Below are 22,826 nucleotides of genomic sequence, written 5' to 3' on the forward strand. Positions count from 1 at the left end.
TGGCAGTGCTTTAGAGGCTAGGAGGGTGATTAATAAGCACGAAAAGCGCTGGGACTGAGCTGAAAGAAGCCGTTCTTTATAAAGAATCTCGAGGGAATTTCTCGTGTTAAACACAGTGGCGTAGCCAAGGGTGGACATGGGCGGGCATTTGCCCAACCATCACAAACTTTTGACCAACCATCACAAGTAGCTTAAGATTCATGCGAGGATTCACAGCAACACACAAAATCACCCTACTTTGATACTGTAAAGCGTAAACATGTACCTCATTTCTTAAACCATGACTTCAGAAGGGATCGAGATAGATGGTATATCACGTGATCCATTACGCGGAAAATCCCTTGGGAAGTCCCTATAAAATACGCACGTGCCACGCTCCTTGGCGCGGTTTAAATTCGAAATTTAAAATGGAGTCAAAGCGTGGTACACTACAGTCGTGGTACTGTATCTCTGAGTCACAGTGAGTGATAATCGTCAGTAGGATTATTATTATTATTATTATTATTATTATTATTATTATTTAATGGGCTTGTAGATGCCAAGGCAACCTAACTTGCCAGGCTAGGCCGCAGGCCTTTGAAGGTGCCCATATCTAGATTGCTTCCAAAAATTATCCAAGCGCAGCTTGAAGGTTGCAACTGTTGGTGCTGAAATGATAAAGTCAGGTAAGGAGTTCCATAGATTGACTATTCTATTTGTAAAAAAGTTCTGCCTAACAAGTAATCTTGATCTTTCTTTAAAAAGCTTAAGAGAATGGCCCCTGGTGGTAGCAGTATTTAAAGTAAAAAATGTAGATGGGTCCAAGTCATAATGTCGTTTAAGTATCTTATATGTTTCAATCATATCACCCCTTTGACGTCTGCAATACAGAGAATAGAGATCCAGAATTTCAAGACGGCTTTCATAAGTCAAGTGGGCTAATCCGCGAAGGTGTTTAGTTGCACGTCTCTGAACCTTTTCAAGGGTGTCGATGTCTCTGGCCAAGTACGGACTCCAAGATTGCACACAATATTCCAAATGCGGTCGAACATAGGATTCAGTGTGGATGGTGCTGGCAGCAAAGATTTCGTTTCAGTGGATTTGTCAAGCGTATATTTTTGATAAGGAAAGTACCGTATAGCCTACCTTACTGCTGATGAAAGAAAACAGGAAAACGTGACTCTTCTAGATAACAATAATAGTATATGCAAATGGAGCTGGAAATGGGGAAAGGGTCAAGTCATTATAAAGCGTCACGTGTACAAATTGTACTGATTAACCGAGTTGTGGTTTACACCAGATTCATGCAAAATGTACGCTGGCTGCTGTTAGTCTGGGACGAAGCTTTCTTGGCATGCTGATATTTGTGTTATAGCATAGATTCTCTCTATAATCTATAGTTATAGATCATAAATTAGCGCCCCCGGCCTTCATTTGGGACCATGTGGCGTTTAATTGAAAAGGTATTTCATATCGCTGTGGTGGTTGGTCTGTAAACTATACTGCCAGTTGATTGTGTTAAATATGTGATGAACTGTTTACATTGTTGGCTCTTGTAGGTTCAGCAGTTTAATGTCACGTGATACTCAGCTACGGCGATCGTCGGTGGATGCCTGCCCTACAAGTTTAATAGATAGCATATAGCTAGTAAATGTTTGCATGCATGCAAGCAGCATTTATTTACACTGGTATAGGTGTAGACCTTGTGTGCATACACTTTTTCATATTTTTCTTTGATAATGTCTCACATGAGGGTGAGCGTGTTTCTTGTGTGTGCGTAGTTACGTTGATGCTATGCCCAACCATCAAATCTATTCTATTAATGCTTTACAGCACAAGTGCTGAAGGTCTGTAGGACACCTGGTCCTACAGCCTGCTCAAAGACTTTAGCTACTTAAGGTGTGTTTGAAAAGTTGGAGAAAGGAGAAAAAATCCATAACTGGACCTAGGTAGCCTCGAACCTGCAGCCATCCGATTTACGCTCGAACGCTTACGGGAGTCTACCAGGTGGTCAGGATATTTTCTCCTTGTTATTTTCATGTAATTATATCCATAGGAATTCTAGAATATTGGCTGGCTACGCCCCTGAGCTAAATTGTAGTAGGGATTAGCTACAAAGTTTACTTACTAGATTACTTTAAGGGGGGGGGGGAATTAACAGTTAAAGGGAGTTGAAGTTAGGTTGGTGAGGGATCTTTGAGCATGGACATAGATTTGCCATTTAGAAGGTAGTGAGTAGTAGTGGACACTGGATAGCATATGAAAACAAATAGTGCAGAGGTTTGACTAGAACAGATGTACAGTGTTTTAGAATTGCTGGACTGATTCCATCGATACCAGTTGCCTTGTGAGGATCCAGAGATGATAATACATCATAAACTTCTTCTTCAGAGATGTAAATTGAGTCAAGGGACACACTTGTTCGGGACATATTTTCAAAATTAGGAAGGAACAAGTACTTCGAGAGAACACTGAGTAGCTAGAAGTATTTGTTAAATAAATTAACTTTGTTGAAGTCTTGAGAGGCAGAAGTATTGTCATAAAATATTGTGGAAGCGAGTGTGGAAGGGATGGAAGCAGATTTGGTAAGGTTTCTCACATACTGCAATATTTTAAGAGTCATTTCTAAAAGCAAAATTGCTCACCAGTTTTGCTTCAAAGTTGGTCTTAGCTTGTTGAATGCTAGCCTGAAGGGTTTCTTCAGCTGTTTTCATACGGAGCAGATTGTGTTCAGTAGGACGACACTTGTACTTCTTTCTTAAAGTGCCAAGACACTTAATCTGGTGCCGTATGTTGGATGTAAACCATTTAGGAGATTGTGAGGACTTTATATTTGAATTTAGTCATATCCCGAGTGATCGTGTTATAACTATAACGGTGGGGTCTATTCTACGGAACGGAACGGAATGATGGACTAAACCACGGAACGGAACGCTTTCTCAAATTGAAGCTTGCAACTTACCATTGCTGAAACTGCCCTTACAAGTTATCAGTGGCACCTCCAGTGAGTGATTAAGCATAAGATAAAAAGAATAAAAGGATCGATTGTGGGTTCTTGTTGGTTGTCATTAGTAACTAAGTATTAATTGTGGGATGAGCTGTATTAGTGATGTTCATCCATGGTTCATCTACGGATATATCAAGAAGGGAATTTTATGTGAGCTGTTTTGCTTATTTTGACTTTAGAAAACAGTCTGGGCCAGCTTTTCAAGTCATAAATCAGTGTACAAAGCAAGCAGGAAGACACTGGTAACAGGAAAGAGCCAGCTGAATTAAAACTTGAAGAATTCTGTGCAGTGTGTGAAGAACAAATGTTTTGGCAGACCGCAAAGAGGCTAATTCTGCAAACATCACTGAAGTGTATGCATGGAATTATTAACAGCCGGTGCAGTGGACTAATGGTGTGTTCAGTAGTGAGCTGATTTTTCTGTTGCACAAATTCAAGGGTGTGTCTGACTGCTAGCCTTGAATCAGGCTAAATGCCAAAACTCAAGATCAACCAAATCTTAATTACTATAAGCCTTCAGTGCATGTGAAACTATGTCCATAGCCACCAGGCAAACGTGATTTGGACCAAGATGTGTGTGTAATTTCAATGTATCTAGTCAGACCTGAAATGGAACACTCACATTAATTACATACCATCTAAGAATCCTAGAATTTCTTCAGTGTAACATTTCACATACTTCACTTCAAACAAAACAGGTTAAATTTGTTCGTCTGTTTCAAGTGATTCCCAGTCCTGCTGGTCCATGAAATTACAGTGGGATCACATGTATTTGTTACAGTGCAGGCTGCTCTGTGTTGGATCTACTCTAGAGTTGAGATTTCAAGGTAGACTGCCAATGTACTAACACTGTTGTAGCATATTTAAGTGGAGAACAAATGAATACAGTAATGCTAGATTACTTATGTATACAAATTTTTCATACTGAAATTAATATCTCATTTTGATTTGTACCTCCACTTTGCAACATATTCAAGAAGTTACCACCCTTTTAATCTCCATCCACTGTCGTTAATTAACCAAGATCTCACCAGTCTTTGTTTTTCCATCTAAAATTTTGCTTTGGAACAATAATTGTGACCGGATTTCATATAACAAGGCTTCCACACACACAAAATCAAACTTACGATTTTACCAGAAATGGATTGCTGGTCTAATACACTAGACTCTATCATATTTCAAACTGTACTTCCTTCAGCACTGGCAAGTCTGGTTTCTGTAGCAGCTTTCTTCCGACCCTGTCAAAGCCACGAGTGTGAGATTGGCACCATTAAATGGCCATGGCTTTGTGATAATGGTGTGTAGTGAGCTGGGACATCACAGAGAGCTCGCCAATAGTGTTCTCAGTCAATTTGGAGTAATTTAAGGGCCATGGAGGGCCATGGAGAGCCCAAACTTGGCCTCTGGATTCCAATCGTCTTCTTACTTCATTTTATACCTGTATATTAAGACCACCGTCCACCCCTTAAAATCGCCATATCTCCTAACAAAGCTTTGTGCGTCGAAGCCTTAATTGTTTTGTCAAATTCAGTCACAATTATCTAAAGGCTCTAAGTATTTAAATCTGTAATTCACTGTACTAATTTTATTGATTTGTCTGTATGTTTTCTTCATTTTCCTTTGAAGTTGTACAGTTTAGGTAAAAAAGATTAATTTTCTCTCCCACCTTATTCTAGGATTTCTATTGACTAAGAAAAATTAAATTATTTGTATACAGGCTCAAACTTGAGAAAATATAAAGTGAATGAATATTAATAAAATAATATCTAATCCAAAACAGCCAAGCTGTAAAAAAGGTGTGCGGCCCTCAGAAAGGCTATGGTGAAAAAAGATGTGAAATCCAAGGTGGCGGCCAAGAAATGGCTGTGATGGTAGGTTAATGGTAAAAATTTTAATAATGACAATTCAGGTAAATTTTGTGAAGCAGCACAAAAATTCACCTGAATTGTCATTATTAAAAGTTTTACCATTAACCTACCATCACAGCCATTTCTTGGCCGCCACCTTGGATTTCACATCTTTTTTCACCATAGCCTTTCTGAGGGCCGCACACCTTTTTTACAGCTTGGCTGTTTTGGATTAGATTTCATTTCTTTTTGTATTTGTATACCCCAAAGCCAGCCTATGGCCAGCTTTGGGACTTTTTTAACCTATGTTTTTTTCTTTACTACAGGAAGAAGAAATGATGAAGTAGATGTACTTTAAATATTTTATCAGTAAATGTACAAATTATATATATGTGACCGGATTTGCGAATAGGGGTCTTCCACACACATCCAATTTACGAACTTTGGCAGTTCATAATGTCAGATAGGAAAATAGTATTGCCTTGATATTTGGGCAGTGGTGATTTCTTTGCAGCTGAACTCTCTACATGATGGTTTCTTTGTAGCTGAACTCTCTACAAGGTAATTTCTTCTAGCTGATCTCTCTACAGGGAGATTTGTTTGTAGCTGAACTATCTACAAGGTAACTTCTTCTAGCTGATCTCTCTACAGGGTGATTTGTTTGTAGCTGAACTATCTACAAGGTAATTTCTTCTAGCTGATCTCTCTACAGGGTGATTTGTTTGTAGCTGAATTCTGTACAGGTGATTTGTTTGCAGCTGAGCTCTTTACAGAATGGTTTCTTTGTAGCTGAACTCTCTACAAGGTAACTTTTCTAGCTGATGTCTCTACAAGGTGACTAGTTTGTAGCTGAACTCTCTACATGGTGGTTTCTTTTTGTAACTGAACTTTCTACAAGGTGACTTCTTCTAGTTGACCTTTCAATAGGGTGATTTGTTTGTAGCTTCACTCTCTACAAGGTAACTTCTTCTAGCTGATCTCTCTACAGGGAGATTTGTTAGTAGCTGAACTCTCTACAGGTGATTTGTTTGTAGCTGAATTCTGTACAGGTGATTTGTTTGCAGCTGAGCTCTTTACAGAATGATTTCTTTGTAGCTGAACTCTCTAAAAGGTAACTTCTTCTAACTACAGGGTGATTTGTTTGTAGCTGAACTATCTACAAGGTAATATCTTCTAGCTGATCTCTCTACAGGGTGATTTGTTTGAAGCTGAATTCTGTACAGGTGATTTGTTTGCAGCTGAGCTCTTTACAGAATGGTTTCTTTGTAGCTGAACTCTCTACAAGGTAATTTCTTCTAGCTGATCTCTCTACAGGGAGATTTGTTTGTAGCTGAACTCTCTACAAGGTAACTTTTCTAGCTGATGTCTCTACAAGGTGGCTAATTTGTAGCTGAACTCTCTACATGGTGGTTTCTTTGTAACTGAACTTTCTACAAGGTGACTTCTTCTAGCTGATCTTTTAATAGGATGATTTGTTTGTAGCTTCACTCTCTACAAGGTAACTTCTTCTAGCTGATCTCTCTACAGGGAGATTTGTTTGAAGCTGAACTTTCTAAATGATGGTTTCTTTGTAACTGAACTCTCTACAAGGTAATTTCTTCTAGCTGATCTCTCTACAGGGAGATTTGTTTGTAGCTGAACTCTCTACAGGTGATTTGTTCGAAGCTGAACTTTCTAAATAATGGTTTCTTTGTAGCTGAACTCTCTACAAGGTAATTTCTTCTAGCTGATCTCTCTACAGGGAGATTTGTTTGTAGCTGAACTATCTACAAGGTAACTTCTTCTAGCTGATCTCTCTACAGGGTGGTTTCTTTGTAGCTGAACTCTCTACAAGGTAACTTCTTCTAGCTGATGTCTCTACAAGGTGACTAGTTTGTAGCTGAATTCTCTACATGGTGGCTTCTTTGTAACTGAACTTTCTACAAGGTGACTTCTTCTAGCTGATCTTTCTACAGGGTGATTTGTTTGTAGCTGAACTCTCTACAAGGTAACTTCTTCTAGCTGATCTCTCTACAGGGAGATTTGTTTGTAGCTGAACTCTCTACAGGTGATTTGTTTGAAGCTGAACTCTCTAAATGATGGTTTCTTTGTAGCTGAACTCTCTACAAGTAAACTTCTTCTAGCTGATCTCTCTACAGGGTGGTTTCTTTGTAGCTGAACTCTCTACAAGGTAACTTCGTCTAGCTGATCTCTCTACAGGGTGGTTTCTTTGTAGCTGAACTCTCCAAAAGGTAACTTCTTCTAGCTGATCTCTCTACAGGGTGATTTGTTTGTAGCTGAATGATCTACAAGGTAACTTCTTCTAGCTGATCTCTCTACAGGGTGGTTTGTTTGTAGCTGAATGATCTACAAGGTAACTTCTTCTAGCTGATCTCTCTACAGGGTGGTTTCTTTGTAGCTGAACGATCTACAAGGTAACTTCTTCTAGCTGGTCTCTCTACAGGGTGATTTGTTTGTAGCTGAACGATCCACAAGGTAACTTCTTCTAGCTGATCTCTCTACAGGGTGGTTTCTTTGTAGCTGAACTCTCTACAAGGTAACTTCTTCTAGCTGATGTCTCTACTAGGTGACTAGTTTGTAGCTGAATTCTCTACATGGTGGCTTCTTTGTAACTGAACTTTCTACAAGGTGACTTCTTCTAGCTGATCTTTCTACAGGGTGATTTGTTTGTAGCTGAACTCTCTACAAGGTAACTTCTTCTAGCTGATCTCTCTACAGGGAGATTCGTTTGTAGCTGAACTCTACAGGTGATTTGTTTGAAGCTGAACTCTCTAAATGATGGTTTCTTTGTAGCTGAACTCTCTACAAGTAAACTTCTTCTAGCTGATCTCTCTACAGGGTGATTTGCTTGTAGCTGAACTATCTACAAGATAACTTCTTCTAGCTGATCTCTCTACATGGTGATTTGTTTGTAGCTGAATTCTGTATAGGTGATTTGTTTGCAGCTGAGCTCTTTAAATAATGATTTCTTTGTAGCTGAACTCTCTCAAGGTTACTTCTTCTAGCTGATATCTTTACAGGGTCACTAGTTTGTAGCTGAATTCTCTACATGGTGGTTTCTTTGTAACTGATCTCTCTACAAGGTAACTTTTTCTAGCTCATCTTTCTACAGGGTGATTTATTTGTAGCTGAATTCTATACAGGTGATTTGTTTGCAGCTGAGCTCTTTAAAGAATGGTTTCTTTGTAGCTGAACTCTCTACAAGGTAACTTCTTTTAGCTGATGTCTCTACAAAGTCACTAGTTTGTAGCTGAGCTCTCTACATGGTGGTTTCTTTGTAACTGAACTCTCTACAAGGTGACCTCTTCTAGCTGATCTTTCTACAGGGTGATTTGTTTGAAGCTGAACTCTCTACAAGGTAACTTCTTCTAGCTGATCTCTCTACAGGGAGATTTGTTTGTAGCTGAACTCTCTACATGATGGTTTCTTTGTAGCTGAACTCTCTACAAGGTAACTTCTTCTAGCTAATCTCTCTACAGGGAGATTTTTTTGTAGCTGAACTCTCTACATGATGGTTTCTTTGTAGCTGAACTCTCTGCAAGGTAACTTCTTCTATTGATCTCTCCACAGGGCGATTTGTTTGTAGCTGAACTCTCTACATGGTGGTTTCTTTGTAGCTGAACTCTACAAGGTGATTTTTTCTAGCTGAACTATCCCTTTCCATAGTTGCATGAACTCCCTACAAGGTAACTTCTTCTAGCTGATCTCTCTACAGGGTGACTTGTGTGTAGCTGATCTCTATATAGGTTTCTTGTTTCTAACTGATCTCTTGAATTCTCTTCAGGGTGACTGCTCTATTAGGATGACTGCTCTATTAGAGTATCTCGATCTCGCACTTGCTGCACCAAGTTGGATTTCGTGTTATAACTCCGTGGCTTTAAGTCTGATTCTTCTACACCATTGATGAGCCTTTCTAAGATGATTACTCCATCTGGTCAACGATTTTCAAAGCATTACCCCAAGCGGTTTATCTGGTAGGCGTGGCAAGCAGTCGTTTTTTTATTAGCTAATCTCGATTGCGTAATTGTTACACACTGTTGGTTTTTTCGTTGTATCTTCCTGTTTTTTAGCTCGATTTCTTTCAAACCACAAAAGGTTTGAGGTTCAATAGTTAACCTATTCACCCACCGATTTTTAGCTTCTTCCCATGCGCGGTTTACCCTGTAGGCGTGACAACATATTGGTGTTATTTTTCGTGAATAATCGCTCATAACTCTTTGCCTGTTTATCGTATTCCAGCCAAAGTTGGTACCGAGATGCGCCTTTGTATCCCCTTCTGTGTGCCAAATTTCAAGGCAATCGGATATGGCGTTCGAGTTTTATAGCAGTTTTTGTAAGTGTGCGACAAGAAAAAGAAAAGTAAGAAGAAAAAAAAACGAAGAAACTGAGCCAATTTTTGAAGTCGCATATCTCGGGAACGCGCGAAGCGATTTCGCTCAAATTTGGAATGTGGAGTGCTGCAGTTGGGGGGAATGTCCACAGCAAAAATCGTCTTGTTTCATCAAGGAAGCACAGAGCTACGGAGGTGCGAAAATTGCGTTTTCTTTCTTCCTGTCAATATACTCACGGGTGTTACGCGCCGGCTTCTTGGGCCGCACGACACACTACCGTGTGTCTTGATAGTCAGTTTGCTTTTGGTGTCTCCAACCGCAACAAAAATTTGATGAATTCATGCATCTCATCGCTGGTCGTCTGAACATTTTAAAAAGTGATACCTCACTCATATATTCTGTTTATTAGACTGAATAAAGTCATGATCACCTAGCCTTTTCCTGTCACCAGTAACTTTCTAGTTAATTTCTCTGTGGATATTATGCTCTGAAACTAATATTAAGTGGTCTTCTAAACTATTTATCCTGTCAAGATCAGCAGAAACAACTGACATCCAATCAGCTACTGTATTGTAGTGACAAAACTTTCCTTGGTCATGTAATAAATGAATTGGAGAGACCTGCTTGATATATCAGTTAGTAGAACAATCACTGCGTGAGACAGCTATTAATATTTTATTGTTATCCTATTCCATTTATAAAATTCCTGAAGGCTCCACTGATAAAATACAATTTCAGCGATGATAGCAGCTAGCCAAGCTGCAAGTTTTGATTCAGAAAGCATTCCATTCTGTAAAATAGACTCCATCCTGGATTCAACTCACTACTCAGGCTGAGAAATCTGGCATTAGTCCACTACTCTGTTAATGAATCACTGATGTTCACACATATAGCCCGGCCTCCTCGAGATATCTGATTATTTGCTCCTCACACACTGCACAAAATTCCTTTAGATTCTGCTTAGACTGAACTGATTCAGCTTGTCACCATACTTGTTTCCTTTGTAGTTTAGCTACACTGATTTATGCCGATTATAAAGGCTGGGCCCAAGACATGTACATTCTAAAGTCAAAGTAAGCAAAAACAACTCACATACTAGTACAACAAGTCATGCATTAAGTTCCCTACTTGATACATCCGAAGATAAACACAGTATTCCCACAATTAGTACTCCGTTACTAATGACAACCAACAAGAACCCACAATCGATCCTTAAATTCGTTTTATCTTTCTTGGGGTGCGTTTGATTACCTGTTGGAAGTGCTTATGATGCCACCGATAACTTGTACAGCAATGGTAAGCTGCAAGCTTCAATTTGAGAAAGCATTCCGTTCTGTAGTTTAGTCCATCATTCCGTTCCGTTGCGTAGAATAGACCCCACCTGTTATAACTGTTATATTCTACACCCCAGTAGATGACAACGATTATAGAGTAGTAAGTTATAGTGAAACAGCACCTCCTGGAGATGGAAATCAATAGAAATTCTTGATGGATCAGACGTTTTACACTTTTAGTGGTGCCACGCCCACATGGTCGCGGTTAGTGAGTTATCCACAGTTCATCGAAACTTGTTCCAGTTCCTGAGGTGAATAATTGTTGGTTGATTGAGGCGCTTGTTATTAGAGACTTGTTTACCGTTTAGATAAGGATTTCGCGGAATGTGTGAAGTTACACCATATATGCCATAATATGGTAAGCGTAGCCACAAAGCGTGGTATACCAGTTACATACCACAGTTTGCCATGGTATATCAGTTTACCACAGCGCGGTGCTTTTGATCTCAACCACAGGTGTGGTATATAATACATAGAGTAAGTCATCAATAACCGGACGATCCTTTTCCCGGACACCTGTAGCTGCCAAACGGATAAACCGATCAATCTAAAATTTGGAGCGTATAAAGGTCTAGGCTAAAGTACTTCGAATATAAAATTTCAGCCCGAACGCTTGAAGCAACTAGGAATACGAAGCCAATATATCTGTCCGGAAAAGCAATCAATAACCGGACAAAGCGATCAATAATCCGGACAGTGGCCCTGAACTCAGTAACTACAGCTCCGATTTCCGCCAAACTCTAGGGCATGTAACATCAGTCTATGGTCGTGTGTTGATAAAAATTTGGAGTCTCAGCTATGTTTGGTGTGGAAGATACGGCTCGTTGAAGTCAGCCTGTTTCGTTGACTACCATTTCCGGACACCGCTATTCTTTGGTTTTTGGGAAGCCAACGCATTTACAAGATCTCCACAGCCACTCAAATGTTGGAAACAGTTGCTGTGAACATTGTGCTATTGCTGTTTGATCCAGGTATAGTCCGTTTTGTCTGCAGCAACTCCTTACATGCCTTTAACTAATGTTTTCAAGCAGATGGGTCTAGTATACCGTGCATTAACATGTCCATGCAGTCCAAATCTCTGCACGTATGATGGTTTTGAGACGTCTTTTTATAGTTTAATGATGTAAAGGGTACAATATGAAAGAGCTTTCTTCAATTAGCAAGGGTGCTAGCTGGTTTATCCCACCATTTAAGGCATTGTAGTCAAAGTGCTCAACCTTTATAGAGTGATGCATCAATAACTAGACAATCTTTCTCTGGACACCTGTATAGCTGTCGCAATATGGCTGAACCAATCAGTCTGGTATTTGGACCATACAAGGCCTTGACTAAAGTACTTTGAATGCAGAATATCAACCAGAACACATTTGAAGCAGCTAGGGAATATGATGCACATATAAACAACCAATAACTGGACAAAGCAATCAATAATCCAGATAATGGCCCTGAAGTCTGTAACAAAAACTCTGATTTCCCTGAAACTCTAAAAAATGTAACATTAGTCTATGGTTGTGTGTTGACAAAAGTCTGGAGGATGAGGGTACCTTTCCATCATTCAATTATTACCACATAGAAAGAATCAAAGGATAGAGTTTTATGCAGGTATCTTTCCACCATATATGCATCCTATTATTTATACTTACAAAGCATAAAACTTTAGCACTTGGCGCGCTGCGCGCTCCAAACGCTAAAGTTTTATGCTTTGTAGTTTAGGGAAATTGGATTTCGCCAAATCCAATTTTCCAAAGTTCAGCTGTTAAGCTGAATGGCCTGCCTTTTGTGGCCTCCTAGCGTTAATTGTTCCACTAATCGAAGCCACTACGTGTAGCAGATTACACTGCTCTCAGTGGCTATCAGACGAATGTTTCTATACACCATCACGATCTTTTAACAGTAGCCCACTATAGCCATAGGCCCTCTATAATCCATTGTATAGCTAGTTACCCTCATCTACACAAGAGCTAATAGGGCCTCCACTCACATGACAGTAGCAATCAATCCATCTTTTAGGTAATGAGAGTTCATGGGGCTTCCCTTGTACATGTAGCTATATGTCACAGGCTTTGCAGAGTAAAGCTAGCTAGCTTGATATGCTAGCTATAGGCATCAGCATAACTTGTAGAGGTGTACCGATATGGGTTTTTGGCATGTACCGATATCCGATATTGATGCAACCAAAAGAAGCCGATTACCGATAGTCGATCCGATATTTGCATTAATATTTTAAGCAAACGAAAATGTACATTTACCTACCCTACAACAACATGTGCATGTATTCATTGCCTGTGGTGGTATACAGCTTGGGTTTCTATTGTGCAATCCAGACAATTAGGCACCTACAAACATTTTTATGTATACTCCCATGAAGCCTTAAACGGATATTTCTGCATTACTCCGCATTCTAATGGCTTGTGAGAAAACTGGTACAGCAAGTTTCCTTGGTTAACCTGTGATCCTTCTTTTATTACAAAGGTACTCTATAACTGCTTCATTTGTAAAGACTGTGATAAGCTTTCCAGCAACAAACACTAGAATCGCGTGTAATTATATGGCTTCTCGTAGCGTAACACTTGTTGCAGAGTGAACAATAAGCTAGAGCCACAAGAAAACCAGTGCATAATCCAAACTTTTGCTACTGTATAAATATCGGTAGCGATATCGGTCCTCCTGCTGTTCTGTACCGTTACCGATATTGGTGAAAAAATACCATATAGGTGGCCGATATTGTAGCCGATCCGATTATCGGTACACCTCTAATAACTTGTACAACATCTCCTATTCAGCCTCCAGACAACAGGCCCCAGAGGGGAGCCCAGAACAGTCAGTGTTCAATCATGGTAATCATCATTCTGACCAAACCTTATAATCAGTGGCCCATCTAGGGGATGGGGGACACTTCCTTCCCTTTTTCTTCCATAAAAAAATTCACAAAAGATCGATATACTCTAATAGAGCAGTCAGTAAAAGATTGTAGTAAAGGATTGTAGTATTCTTATCTATGGTCACACTGTGTAATCATCAATATCATAGACAGTAACTATGTCACTATCAAGTACTCCAGATCTCCACACTTTTTGTTTCTTACTTACTGTCAATGGTTTGATTTATTTTTACAGGCTGGATGAGTTGCCGTTGCCACCGTTCCCAAGCGCAATGTGTTACAGTGCTGGACAGCTGGAAATACCACCAATCAAACAAGCTAAGGCCACCAGACTCAAGTGACATAGGCGAGATCAATATCAAGACCCTATATAACCCCTCAAGCACATCAGGTCATAAGATAGTAACATACAATGAGCATGCACGTGTTTAGAACATCCACAAGCTTACGAATATCAAATTAATACCATTATCAACACATTCAACATAATACACATAGTGATAGTCCAGTCCAGAAAATTATGAGATGTTGATCATCCTGGACTTAATCCCCCCACAGTACGAGGAGATTATTACATCATCTTCAATACGTACCTAATAAAGATGGAAATAAGGTGATCCCTGCAATGTACAGAGAACATGCATCCTACTTTGTTTAAAAAGTTGCCTAAGGGTCACAATTGCAATGTGTCACCAGGCTAACAAAAATCAAAGGATGCATAGAACGACAGATTTTGTTAACAAATGCTTACCCTTTCATTGAAGTTTTGGAATGGTTCCAACATATCTCTGTTGATATGAAACATTTCTGGCTAACGCTGCACCCTGTAGCTATTGGAACACGCAACATGTTTTGTTCTAAATGATGCTCAACTTACTGCATCCACAAAGTACAGTCCTGGTTCAATTGTAAGACACATGCCCTCCTTAAGTATACTCGTTCAGTTCTAAGACTTGTCAGGTCCCGTACACTGGGACGTTCACGCAATGCTGACATTGGTAAGTGGATTCCTACAGACTTTATGAAGTTCAACTACAGAAAAGTAACAAAACACATGTACAGGGGGTCTCTACATTAAAAGGATCAAGGTCCTTGAAAGTACTGCCGCATTCTTCTTTCAAACAAATCTTACTTGGCATAAACCGGTAAGCCCCACTAGGAATCAAATCTAGGGGAACTACTTGAATGTTTGGTACAATTAATTAATTCACAATTCAAAGTGACTGCTTTATTAGAGTAGATTGCACAGGGTGCACATAACTGTAGTTAATGTAAGGATATTATGGAGATATAGTGATCAGGATGCAGAGGATTGATGTCATATTATAAAGCGAATTCCATGAAATTTTTGCGACCAGATTCCAGTCCACCTTTTGTGAATTTAAACCAAAAAGAGTGACACACCACTACTACTAGTAATAAGCATACACTGAATATTTTTTGGTATATATTGTCATTAAAAAATTGTTCCACCACTGCTCCCTAATATATAATAGTATACTCCATTCATGTACAAACAAATCGTACACTTACATTCAGAAAGTCCACTCCTGCAGCACCATGATGGGTTACGCTGTCCTTCATTGTGATCACTGGGCGCCTACTGGAAGTAGTCAGTCCACTGAATTATCTTATGCACAGATCATCATGGCAAACCTTCTCATTGTTAGTCTGTTTCCTACTGCAGCTGCCGCTGCCGCTGCTGCTGCTGCTGCTGCTGCTGCTTCTGCTGCTGCTGCTGTTCTCTCTCCCTCTGGGCAACTCGGTTCGCCTTCTGTTGTGCCCTCCACTCAGCAACTGGCACTTGCCCTGGTAGGTTTGGGCAGTACCAGTTCCCATAATACTGGGTGTGCCCACTATGCACTAAAATAGAACAATCAGGACATATAGTGTCTAGTTTGTAATTACCACTCAAAGGCTGGTGGCATTTGCTGCAATCATGTTGTTTATGCTTTTTGTGTAGGCGTGGTGGAGGAAGAGGTCCCTCCAGTCCAGCAGCAGCAGCTTCTTCCATCCTTCTCTTCAGTGCTCGCTTACGGTGCCAAATGGCGGTATGACACACAGTTCCTAAAACATGACATACACAAAATTGACGTACACAAGGTTTAACATACCTGTCTCCACTTCCTGTTCTTGGAATCCCTGCAAATTATACAATAATTGTTATGACTATACTACTAAGGATTACCAGCTCGCTGCTTGTGTGTCACTGTTAGTGGGGCAGCCAATTCCGGTGGTACTATTGTGCACTGGACCCGAGAACCCACATGAGTACCAGTGCCGGCAACAGCTCTGATCCTAGCCTGTCCAGATGTGTCATCCGGCTCGGAGAATTGATGGTGTGGTGCTGGAGGGGCAGGAGGGGAAGGTGGCTGGTTATTTGCTGGAAGATTCTCCTGTGCACAGAGTGGTGGAGCTACCATCTCTAGATCCTGCATTCTAGCCAGGATCTCCTTCCTCCTCTCCTCGTTCTTGTACAATTTTTGCTATCAATAAAAGAATCAAAACTTCAGCCTTATCGAATAGAGTGAGTAACCAAAGTGGTCTGATTAATAGCATACAATGCAAGGTTGGTCCCCTCCAGCAGGTCTAGGGAATTGTATAGCCGAGCCCGGATGGCAGTGTAGTCCTGCAAAATTAGTTTCCATTTGGACAGGTAGGCTCTTTTCTGTCCGCCTACATGGAATGTGTCAGTACAGTATAACAATATTATATTCATGACCATACCGGTACCGCTGGTCCTTGTTGACACATTACGCCTAGTGCACAGTAGTAAGCAGATTGCTTCCACAACACGGCTCTTTAATGGAGACAATGGCACAGAGACTCCAGCGAGAATGCATCTGTGGTAACACATACTAGAGTATCGTTTACTACCACTTAAGTACGTCAGTATACCTCCTCATTTGCTCTGTGGTCGTGTGACCTGTCCTCTTCTGACCACAGAAGTGACCCCTCAAATTCAGTGGCTGAGACTTAAGGAGCACTTCTGTAGCCCTCTTATCATAAGGATCCAGGTCATCCCAGAGAGCCTTGATCTTCTGGACCTCTTCATTTGACACAGATAGCCGGTCCAGCCCAACAAGCACTAGGGCTAACTGTGCCACCTTCTCCCATCCTGGTATCCCCCTGGAGTCTACTGTGGTGGAACTGGCAGATATAATGTCTGTCATTGGAAGCAGTGGTGGTGGAACTGGTGGTTGCCATGGTGGTACCATCATCAATGGTAGTATCATCCTGACACATAAATAATTATATTACAATTTGTGTCCAATTAATTACTACTTCCATCTCATCGTCATCATCATCACCATCATCCTCATCATCTTCTTCAGCTACTCCCGTACCAACCATCCTGGGGTCTTCAGAAAAGGTGGCAGTGTCAGTGAAGGTGGCAGTGTCAGTGTCATCCTCTGCAAACCCTTCATCCAGTAGCTCTTCATGTAGCTCTTCATCTCCCTCCTCACCCTCAGCCAACTTATCTTCAGTGAGCTCAAGAAGCATGCCAGCTTGTTTGTAGAGGTATGACACCCCAAACAGCTCCCCCTCATTGCGGCATGTTGGTGTGTGATGGTACGGGAGTAGCTTGCTGCCGGAGACAGACTCGCTGACCTTGTTGACCTGATACGTCAGTCAGCAAGGGTGTAGTAATTTAAAAACTAACCTTGCTAGCAAGCTGCAAATTAAAAATGCGCATACTAGACTGCTGCTGCTGCCAGTGCTCGTGCCTGGTTCCACCTGGCCAAGCCCTCCAGTAAATAAGCCTGGAAGTGGACATCACTTGCAGACGACCCAGGGATAAATCTGGAAAAACAACTACATCACAGTTGTGAAAAATTGCAGATTAACCTGGCCAGGTGGAGGTGAAACGATTCCAGGGATGTTGTGCCTCTTGCACATCGAAACACTGGCAGCTCTACCCCACCCTTCTTGATGTGTCCTGTTACAGTATACAGGGCCACGCTTGGAGGATCCTGAATACACGGGATGTGCTTCTTCTCCTCATTCCAGATGGGGACCATCTGTTTACTGAATGAAGTACACAAAATGAACTTTGGAGAAATCAGGGATACATGTACCTGAAAACAGGAACACCGAGTGAATCAGTTGCATAGGTAAACTGCAGCAGCAAAGCCTCTATGTTCTTGAAGGTCTCGTCTGCTCCACGAGTCCTTCTCCGGCAGTGTCTTGACAACTCATTAGTTGTGATGGCCTTCTGTACGGCACTCATGGAAGGAGTGCTCACGCCTTGTTGTTGCAGACACCCCCTCTTGGTAAACAGACACCCCCTAGGTAAATAACACCATCTTACATTACATTGGCCCATGTCAAGTCAGTCCCCAACATTGCTAAGGTGCACTTCATACCTCCATAAAAAGGTCTTGCCCAAACCCACCAAGCACACAATTCACCACTTTACCTGTGCCTCCACTTCAACTGACAATCTGTTGGATTTGGTAACCAATAGTTCACCTAGCAACTGAATTGACAGTATGATGGTCTTCTTGGTAACTTTACTGAGAGTGTCTGGAATAAGAACAGGTAACCAACAATAATCACCAAACAGTAAGTACAGTGTGAACCTGCTCAACAGGTTTGTGTGTTCATAGATATAGCAGAAACTTTAATAACTACAAAATATACTCAGATCATACAACACACCTTGGCAACTACCGGTAGCTATACTCTTGAAGTGCATGAACCATTTCTTGATGTCAGCAAACTCCATCAGTCCAGGGAAATTTGAGAAAAGCATTTTAAGGAAAAGCATAAAACCTAATAGCTCCACCAATTGCTTGTCTCTGGCAGCGGCCGTCTCCTCTTCAAGCTGACTGGAGTGTGAAAGGATGTTGAGTTGATGGTATAGAGCAGCTAGTAGAAACTGGATTACTTCAGGTGTTGACTTCAACACATCAAGTCTTTCCCTGTAATATGGAACAAGTGTTGAAAAGCAGCTCTGCAGCCCGACACTTCTTCAAGCTCTTGTAAAGGAGCTTGACCATAAGCACAAGCACTTGAAGCATGCCAATGCATTACAGTGTTAACTCCAAGTGTTGTAGTGCTTGCCTAGTAGGTGCATGTGGGGCTGCACAAACACCGGTACTATCGATGACTTTCTATACCATATTTTTATAAGGAAGTAGAAGGTCATAAAACCTATCATCTACTGTTTTATAGTGCAACGAAATTATCTGATTGTTGTGGTATTCACATACTGCTTTTATATGAACATTTCCTTTGTGAGATAAGTGGATTTAAACTTTGAACCCGGGTAGAAATGATACTTCAGTTATGCAAACGTTCTGGAACCAGAACTCTTAAAAATCTGAAATAGTGTGTAAAAAGCATAAATATCTTAATAAAACAATTACTTGCTCTAATGTATATATAGAACCGTCAACTACTCTAATAGAACAATCATTTTGGAGTTCGGCTGGACGGAATTCTGGATAACTGCAATTACACTGTACGTGGAAATAATCGTTTGAGTCCTACAATGTACAGGCAGGTGTATATATTCATCAATCAGATGGCTACCACTTAGCATACAATAACACACTTGTCAAATTGCAGTACAAGTCCCATGTCAGGAACACTATACGACATTCACTGGGTATTGATGCTACAAGTTCTTAAGGCACACACATGCACACACAACACACTACACTATACCATAAATGCACACAAACTACACTTCGTGCAGGCACCAAAAAGACATAGTCACACTATAACAATTTATTTCACTGACCCAGTTCTCACAGCAATAAGTTGCAGCAGTTGAGAACAGCTGAGGACCACTCTCTCGTTGAGCACATATTTGTTCTTTTCGTCATCATTAACTGCCACCAATTGAGCCTGCTGGCTAGACAGGAGGTTGCGTAAAATTCCAGAGTTGATGAACAGCTGAAGGTCAGTTGGCTCATGAAAAAATGATAACTGAGATAACCCCAATAGAAGGTACTTGTTGTTTATAGCTCCTGGAAAAAAAGAACGCAATTGTGCTTTACACCAGTTGAGGCAAAGTTATAGCATAGAGGCTTTGCACTTTTAGCTGCTTTTGAGGCTTATCTAATATTGCAGGGATGTTCCCACAATGGTTAGCAGTATTTAGCTATGACTAGCACTCAGAAAAAATAGCCACTACCTCACCTGTCAAGCTTAAGGACCCACACATTTTATCCTACACTCTTGTCTCTTATAACCGCCACTATTCTAAAGCTAGGTACATCCCTGTTATTGCATCCTAGCATAATGTGGACAGTTTGTTTCACTGCATACACACATAACACAAACAACACACAGGTCACACAGAAAACAATTCCATACCAAACTTAGAGCCATCCTTTAACCAGCAGTTGATGACATACTGGAACACATCTTCAAATGTCACCTTGATCTCTCGCTGTACCTGGCTAGATGCAGCCTTCACATATTCCTGTTGAATTACATGACACTCACAGACACACAACAAATTTCAGTTGTTTAGTCAAGTAATACAGTAACAGATTTGTCAAGTGTACTTGAATATGCAGTGTGACATAAGGACAGTTTACCACAATAAACAACCAGTGCATGATATCAGTATCACTTGGACATGCTCTATTCTGTTTGATTACAGTATCATAAAACTAGGTGGTACAGTGGGGGATGGCTCCAAACATCAAATACAGGCTAGGGTAAGAGACCACAGCAACAGCTGTTCACCAAGTAGTGAGGAGAGAAAGTCATAAGGGAGGAGAGCGTGGTGAACTTGAAGCACCTTACACCAACAACAACACAAAACACATTACCCCTCCATAAACAGATTAGACCATCACTCTAAAGATGGTAGCTACAGTTTACAGTCTTGAGTTAGATGAGTATACATTTTACTGTATAAATCATTCTGGCCAACAAGCCAGAACCTTGTCTAAAAGTAGTACTACTGTGTACACTATACAGAACTATGAGGATTTCAACACAACATAACATATACTAGACATATAAAAAAATTAAAATTTTAAAATAGGGAATAGGGATCGCTGAAAAAAGCCATGAAACAAGAAGGGATCGTTGGGGTGGTAATGTAAACCACAAATCCCTATTTTGACTCTCTGTCAAGAATTGTGATAATGCTCCATTCTATTCATCCTTTAGAATTGATCGAGTCAAAATAGGGATTTGTGGTTTACATTACCACCCCAGCGATCCCTTCTTGTTTCATGGTTTTTTTCAGCGATCCCTATTCCCTATTTTAAAATTTTAATTTTTTTATATGTCTAGTTTGTATCCTTTTTTAAAATCCATTTATGGATTAATGTGTTAGACACCATAGTAGCTATTCAATACTATAGTGACTTGGAGGCACACACACACACACACACGCACACGCACACGCACACACGCAAACACAACAACATGTGCAATTCCCCTGATCAGCATATGTTACTATCCGGCTACCAGTACCACAAATTGACAATGTGCATTCATTTCCACTATATAAAAAATCCATTTATGGATTAACTTGTTAGACACCATAGACTTCAATATACTAGTGACTTGGAAGCACACACACAACAACAACATGTACAATTCCCCTGATCAATATATGCAAGTCAACCGCATGGAACTATCTGTCTACCAGTACCATAATTAATTGACAATGTGCATTCATTTCCACTATAAGAGGAATGCAGTTCTGAGGACAAGACCACAGGTACACGTGAAGTAGCAGCAGCATTCTGTTTACTAATCTTGCTTATACCATGCGGCTGTAACTTGTCAGTGACAAAACACTCATCCCAGAAACCTTCTCTGAAATAGTCTACTCAGTTTAGCTAACCTGTTCTTAACTTCGTTGGTTATCCAATGCCAAGCATCTTTAAACCAATTCAAAGATTAAGTGCTATTTTTAGTTCCCATCATTTTATACAGTATGGCTCTAATAAATTCAGCTAGTTGTTTGTGTGACAGTTGGAATAAACAAGTTTAGTAGAAAGAACCTAATAGTTTGGTAGGATTGTGTAGTAAAGTGTATTAGAAAGTAGACTAGCTTAGTTAGGTTGTTCTAGAGTGGTTAGTTTTGTGCGCGTTCTATTTAAAGATCACTCTGAGGATCGCCTTAGTGTTTGTCATCGCGATTGCAGAGTTGTTACGAGGTGAGATTGTATGAAATACTATAGAGGGTATAAAAATGGTAAAATGTTAAACATGCTAAGAATGTAATATTGGCTTTTCCACTATTTCGTTTTTCTAGTCTCCCATTAGCTACAGCCCCAGGGTTGATAGCGGCTATGAATTACAATATAGGTGGGGAAGTATTTGTAAACCATGACATACACCCACAGTATTATAAAAGAGCTTACCGTAGCAATTCTACCCAGTGCTCTAGCCTCGGTGGTGGTGACTGAGCTTTCTGATCAAGTTAACGCCAACTCATCCGCTTCCACTTGAGAAGGATACCCTATCGCCATCCAGGGGCGGATCTAGGATTTATAAAAGGGGGGGGGCCTAACTCAAGGTACTAATCTCTTGGGTAGAGGTGTGCAAAGCACACTTCCCAGCATGCAAAGCATGCTGGAACTAGGGGGGTCTGGGGGCATGCCCCCCCAGGAAAATTTTGAAAAATAGATGCAAAAACACTGCAATTTGGAGACATTTTCACATAAAATTCATAATATTTTCTGCCTGTAGATATTTTATATACTACCTTTAGATTATAGGTATGGCTCTCTGAAGCATTTTACTAATGGAAAAGTTTGGGTAGGTACAGACAACCAAGTACATGATGTACCCCTCTCACAATTGCACACATGCAACACTGAATAGCTAGGTGCAAGCATGTTAGAATAAAAATGTTGAAAGTGGAAAATTTTGAAATTTGAATGATACAAGATTGAATCTGAGAGCATTTCAATGGAAATTGTGTACCTGAATTAAGTATTGCCATGTATATTAACGCCCTTTAAACAGACCAATGCACTTCATTGTATGTATAGGTGCAGGCAGATTTGAAAAATTCCACCAACTACATGTTTCCAGTGAATGTTCTATTAGAGTAGTTAGCTGACTGCTCTATTAGAGTATCTCGATCTTGTACACCTCCAATGCTGATCCGGGTCCTTGTTGCATAAACTTTAGCATAAATCCACTGATAATACCTTGGAAAGATGTTTATAAGGTGGTTTTATGAGTATTTGTATTATTAGTGATCATATAATTATGCTAAGACAAAATTTCATTATAATACTCAGCATATTGATCAAGTAAAGCCTAAATATGAAGGGGGGGGCTTCAGCCCCCAAAGCCCCCCCCCCTGGATCCGCCCCTGCCATCTTCACCCAAAAACCACGTCTTCGGATGCGTCATGTCGAGAACGTGCAGCTGATACGACAGGGGTTTCGTTATGTACAGACATCCTACGTATCACGTGACCTTAATATAAGCGCTCCCTGGCGCTCAATCCCC

At 40.5% G+C, this 22,826-nt stretch overlaps 2 protein-coding genes across 2 annotated transcripts in view; one reads left to right on the forward strand and one right to left on the reverse strand.

The window, feature by feature from the left end:
* Positions 1-22,826, forward strand: part of LOC136255179 (collagen alpha-1(XXIII) chain-like) — a 176,133-nt gene that overhangs the window by 116,039 nt on the left and 37,268 nt on the right. The window lies entirely within an intron of this gene.
* LOC136256465 (uncharacterized) lies at positions 13,827-22,308 on the reverse strand. Its single transcript, XM_066049434.1, has 21 exons — positions 22,290-22,308; positions 21,725-21,774; positions 19,707-19,815; positions 19,129-19,357; positions 18,042-18,304; positions 17,800-17,906; positions 17,459-17,668; positions 17,229-17,408; positions 17,044-17,183; positions 16,665-17,000; positions 16,278-16,616; positions 16,107-16,222; positions 15,568-16,055; positions 15,494-15,521; positions 15,288-15,446; positions 15,036-15,242; positions 14,913-14,982; positions 14,257-14,861; positions 14,131-14,209; positions 14,029-14,076; positions 13,827-13,972 (listed from the first exon to the last, which is right to left on the reverse strand). Exons 1-7 carry the CDS (start codon positions 22,306-22,308, stop codon positions 17,579-17,581), a joined length of 867 nt encoding a protein of 288 aa, XP_065905506.1. The 3' UTR covers positions 13,827-13,972; positions 14,029-14,076; positions 14,131-14,209; positions 14,257-14,861; positions 14,913-14,982; positions 15,036-15,242; positions 15,288-15,446; positions 15,494-15,521; positions 15,568-16,055; positions 16,107-16,222; positions 16,278-16,616; positions 16,665-17,000; positions 17,044-17,183; positions 17,229-17,408; positions 17,459-17,578.

Source organism: Dysidea avara, chromosome 5 (genome assembly GCF_963678975.1).
Source record: "Dysidea avara chromosome 5, odDysAvar1.4, whole genome shotgun sequence".
In the NCBI taxonomy this organism is placed as follows: Eukaryota; Metazoa; Porifera; class Demospongiae; order Dictyoceratida; family Dysideidae; genus Dysidea; species Dysidea avara.

Coding starts and splice junctions, on each gene's coding strand:
- LOC136256465 (XM_066049434.1), bottom strand. Junction 19,358..19,706: donor AAAGGATGGCTCTAAGTTTG/GTATGGAATTGT, acceptor CTTTTTTTCCAG/GAGCTATAAACAACAAGTAC. Junction 17,669..17,799: donor CAGTTGAAGTGGAGGCACAG/GTAAAGTGGTGA, acceptor TTATTTACCTAG/GGGGTGTCTGTTTACCAAGA.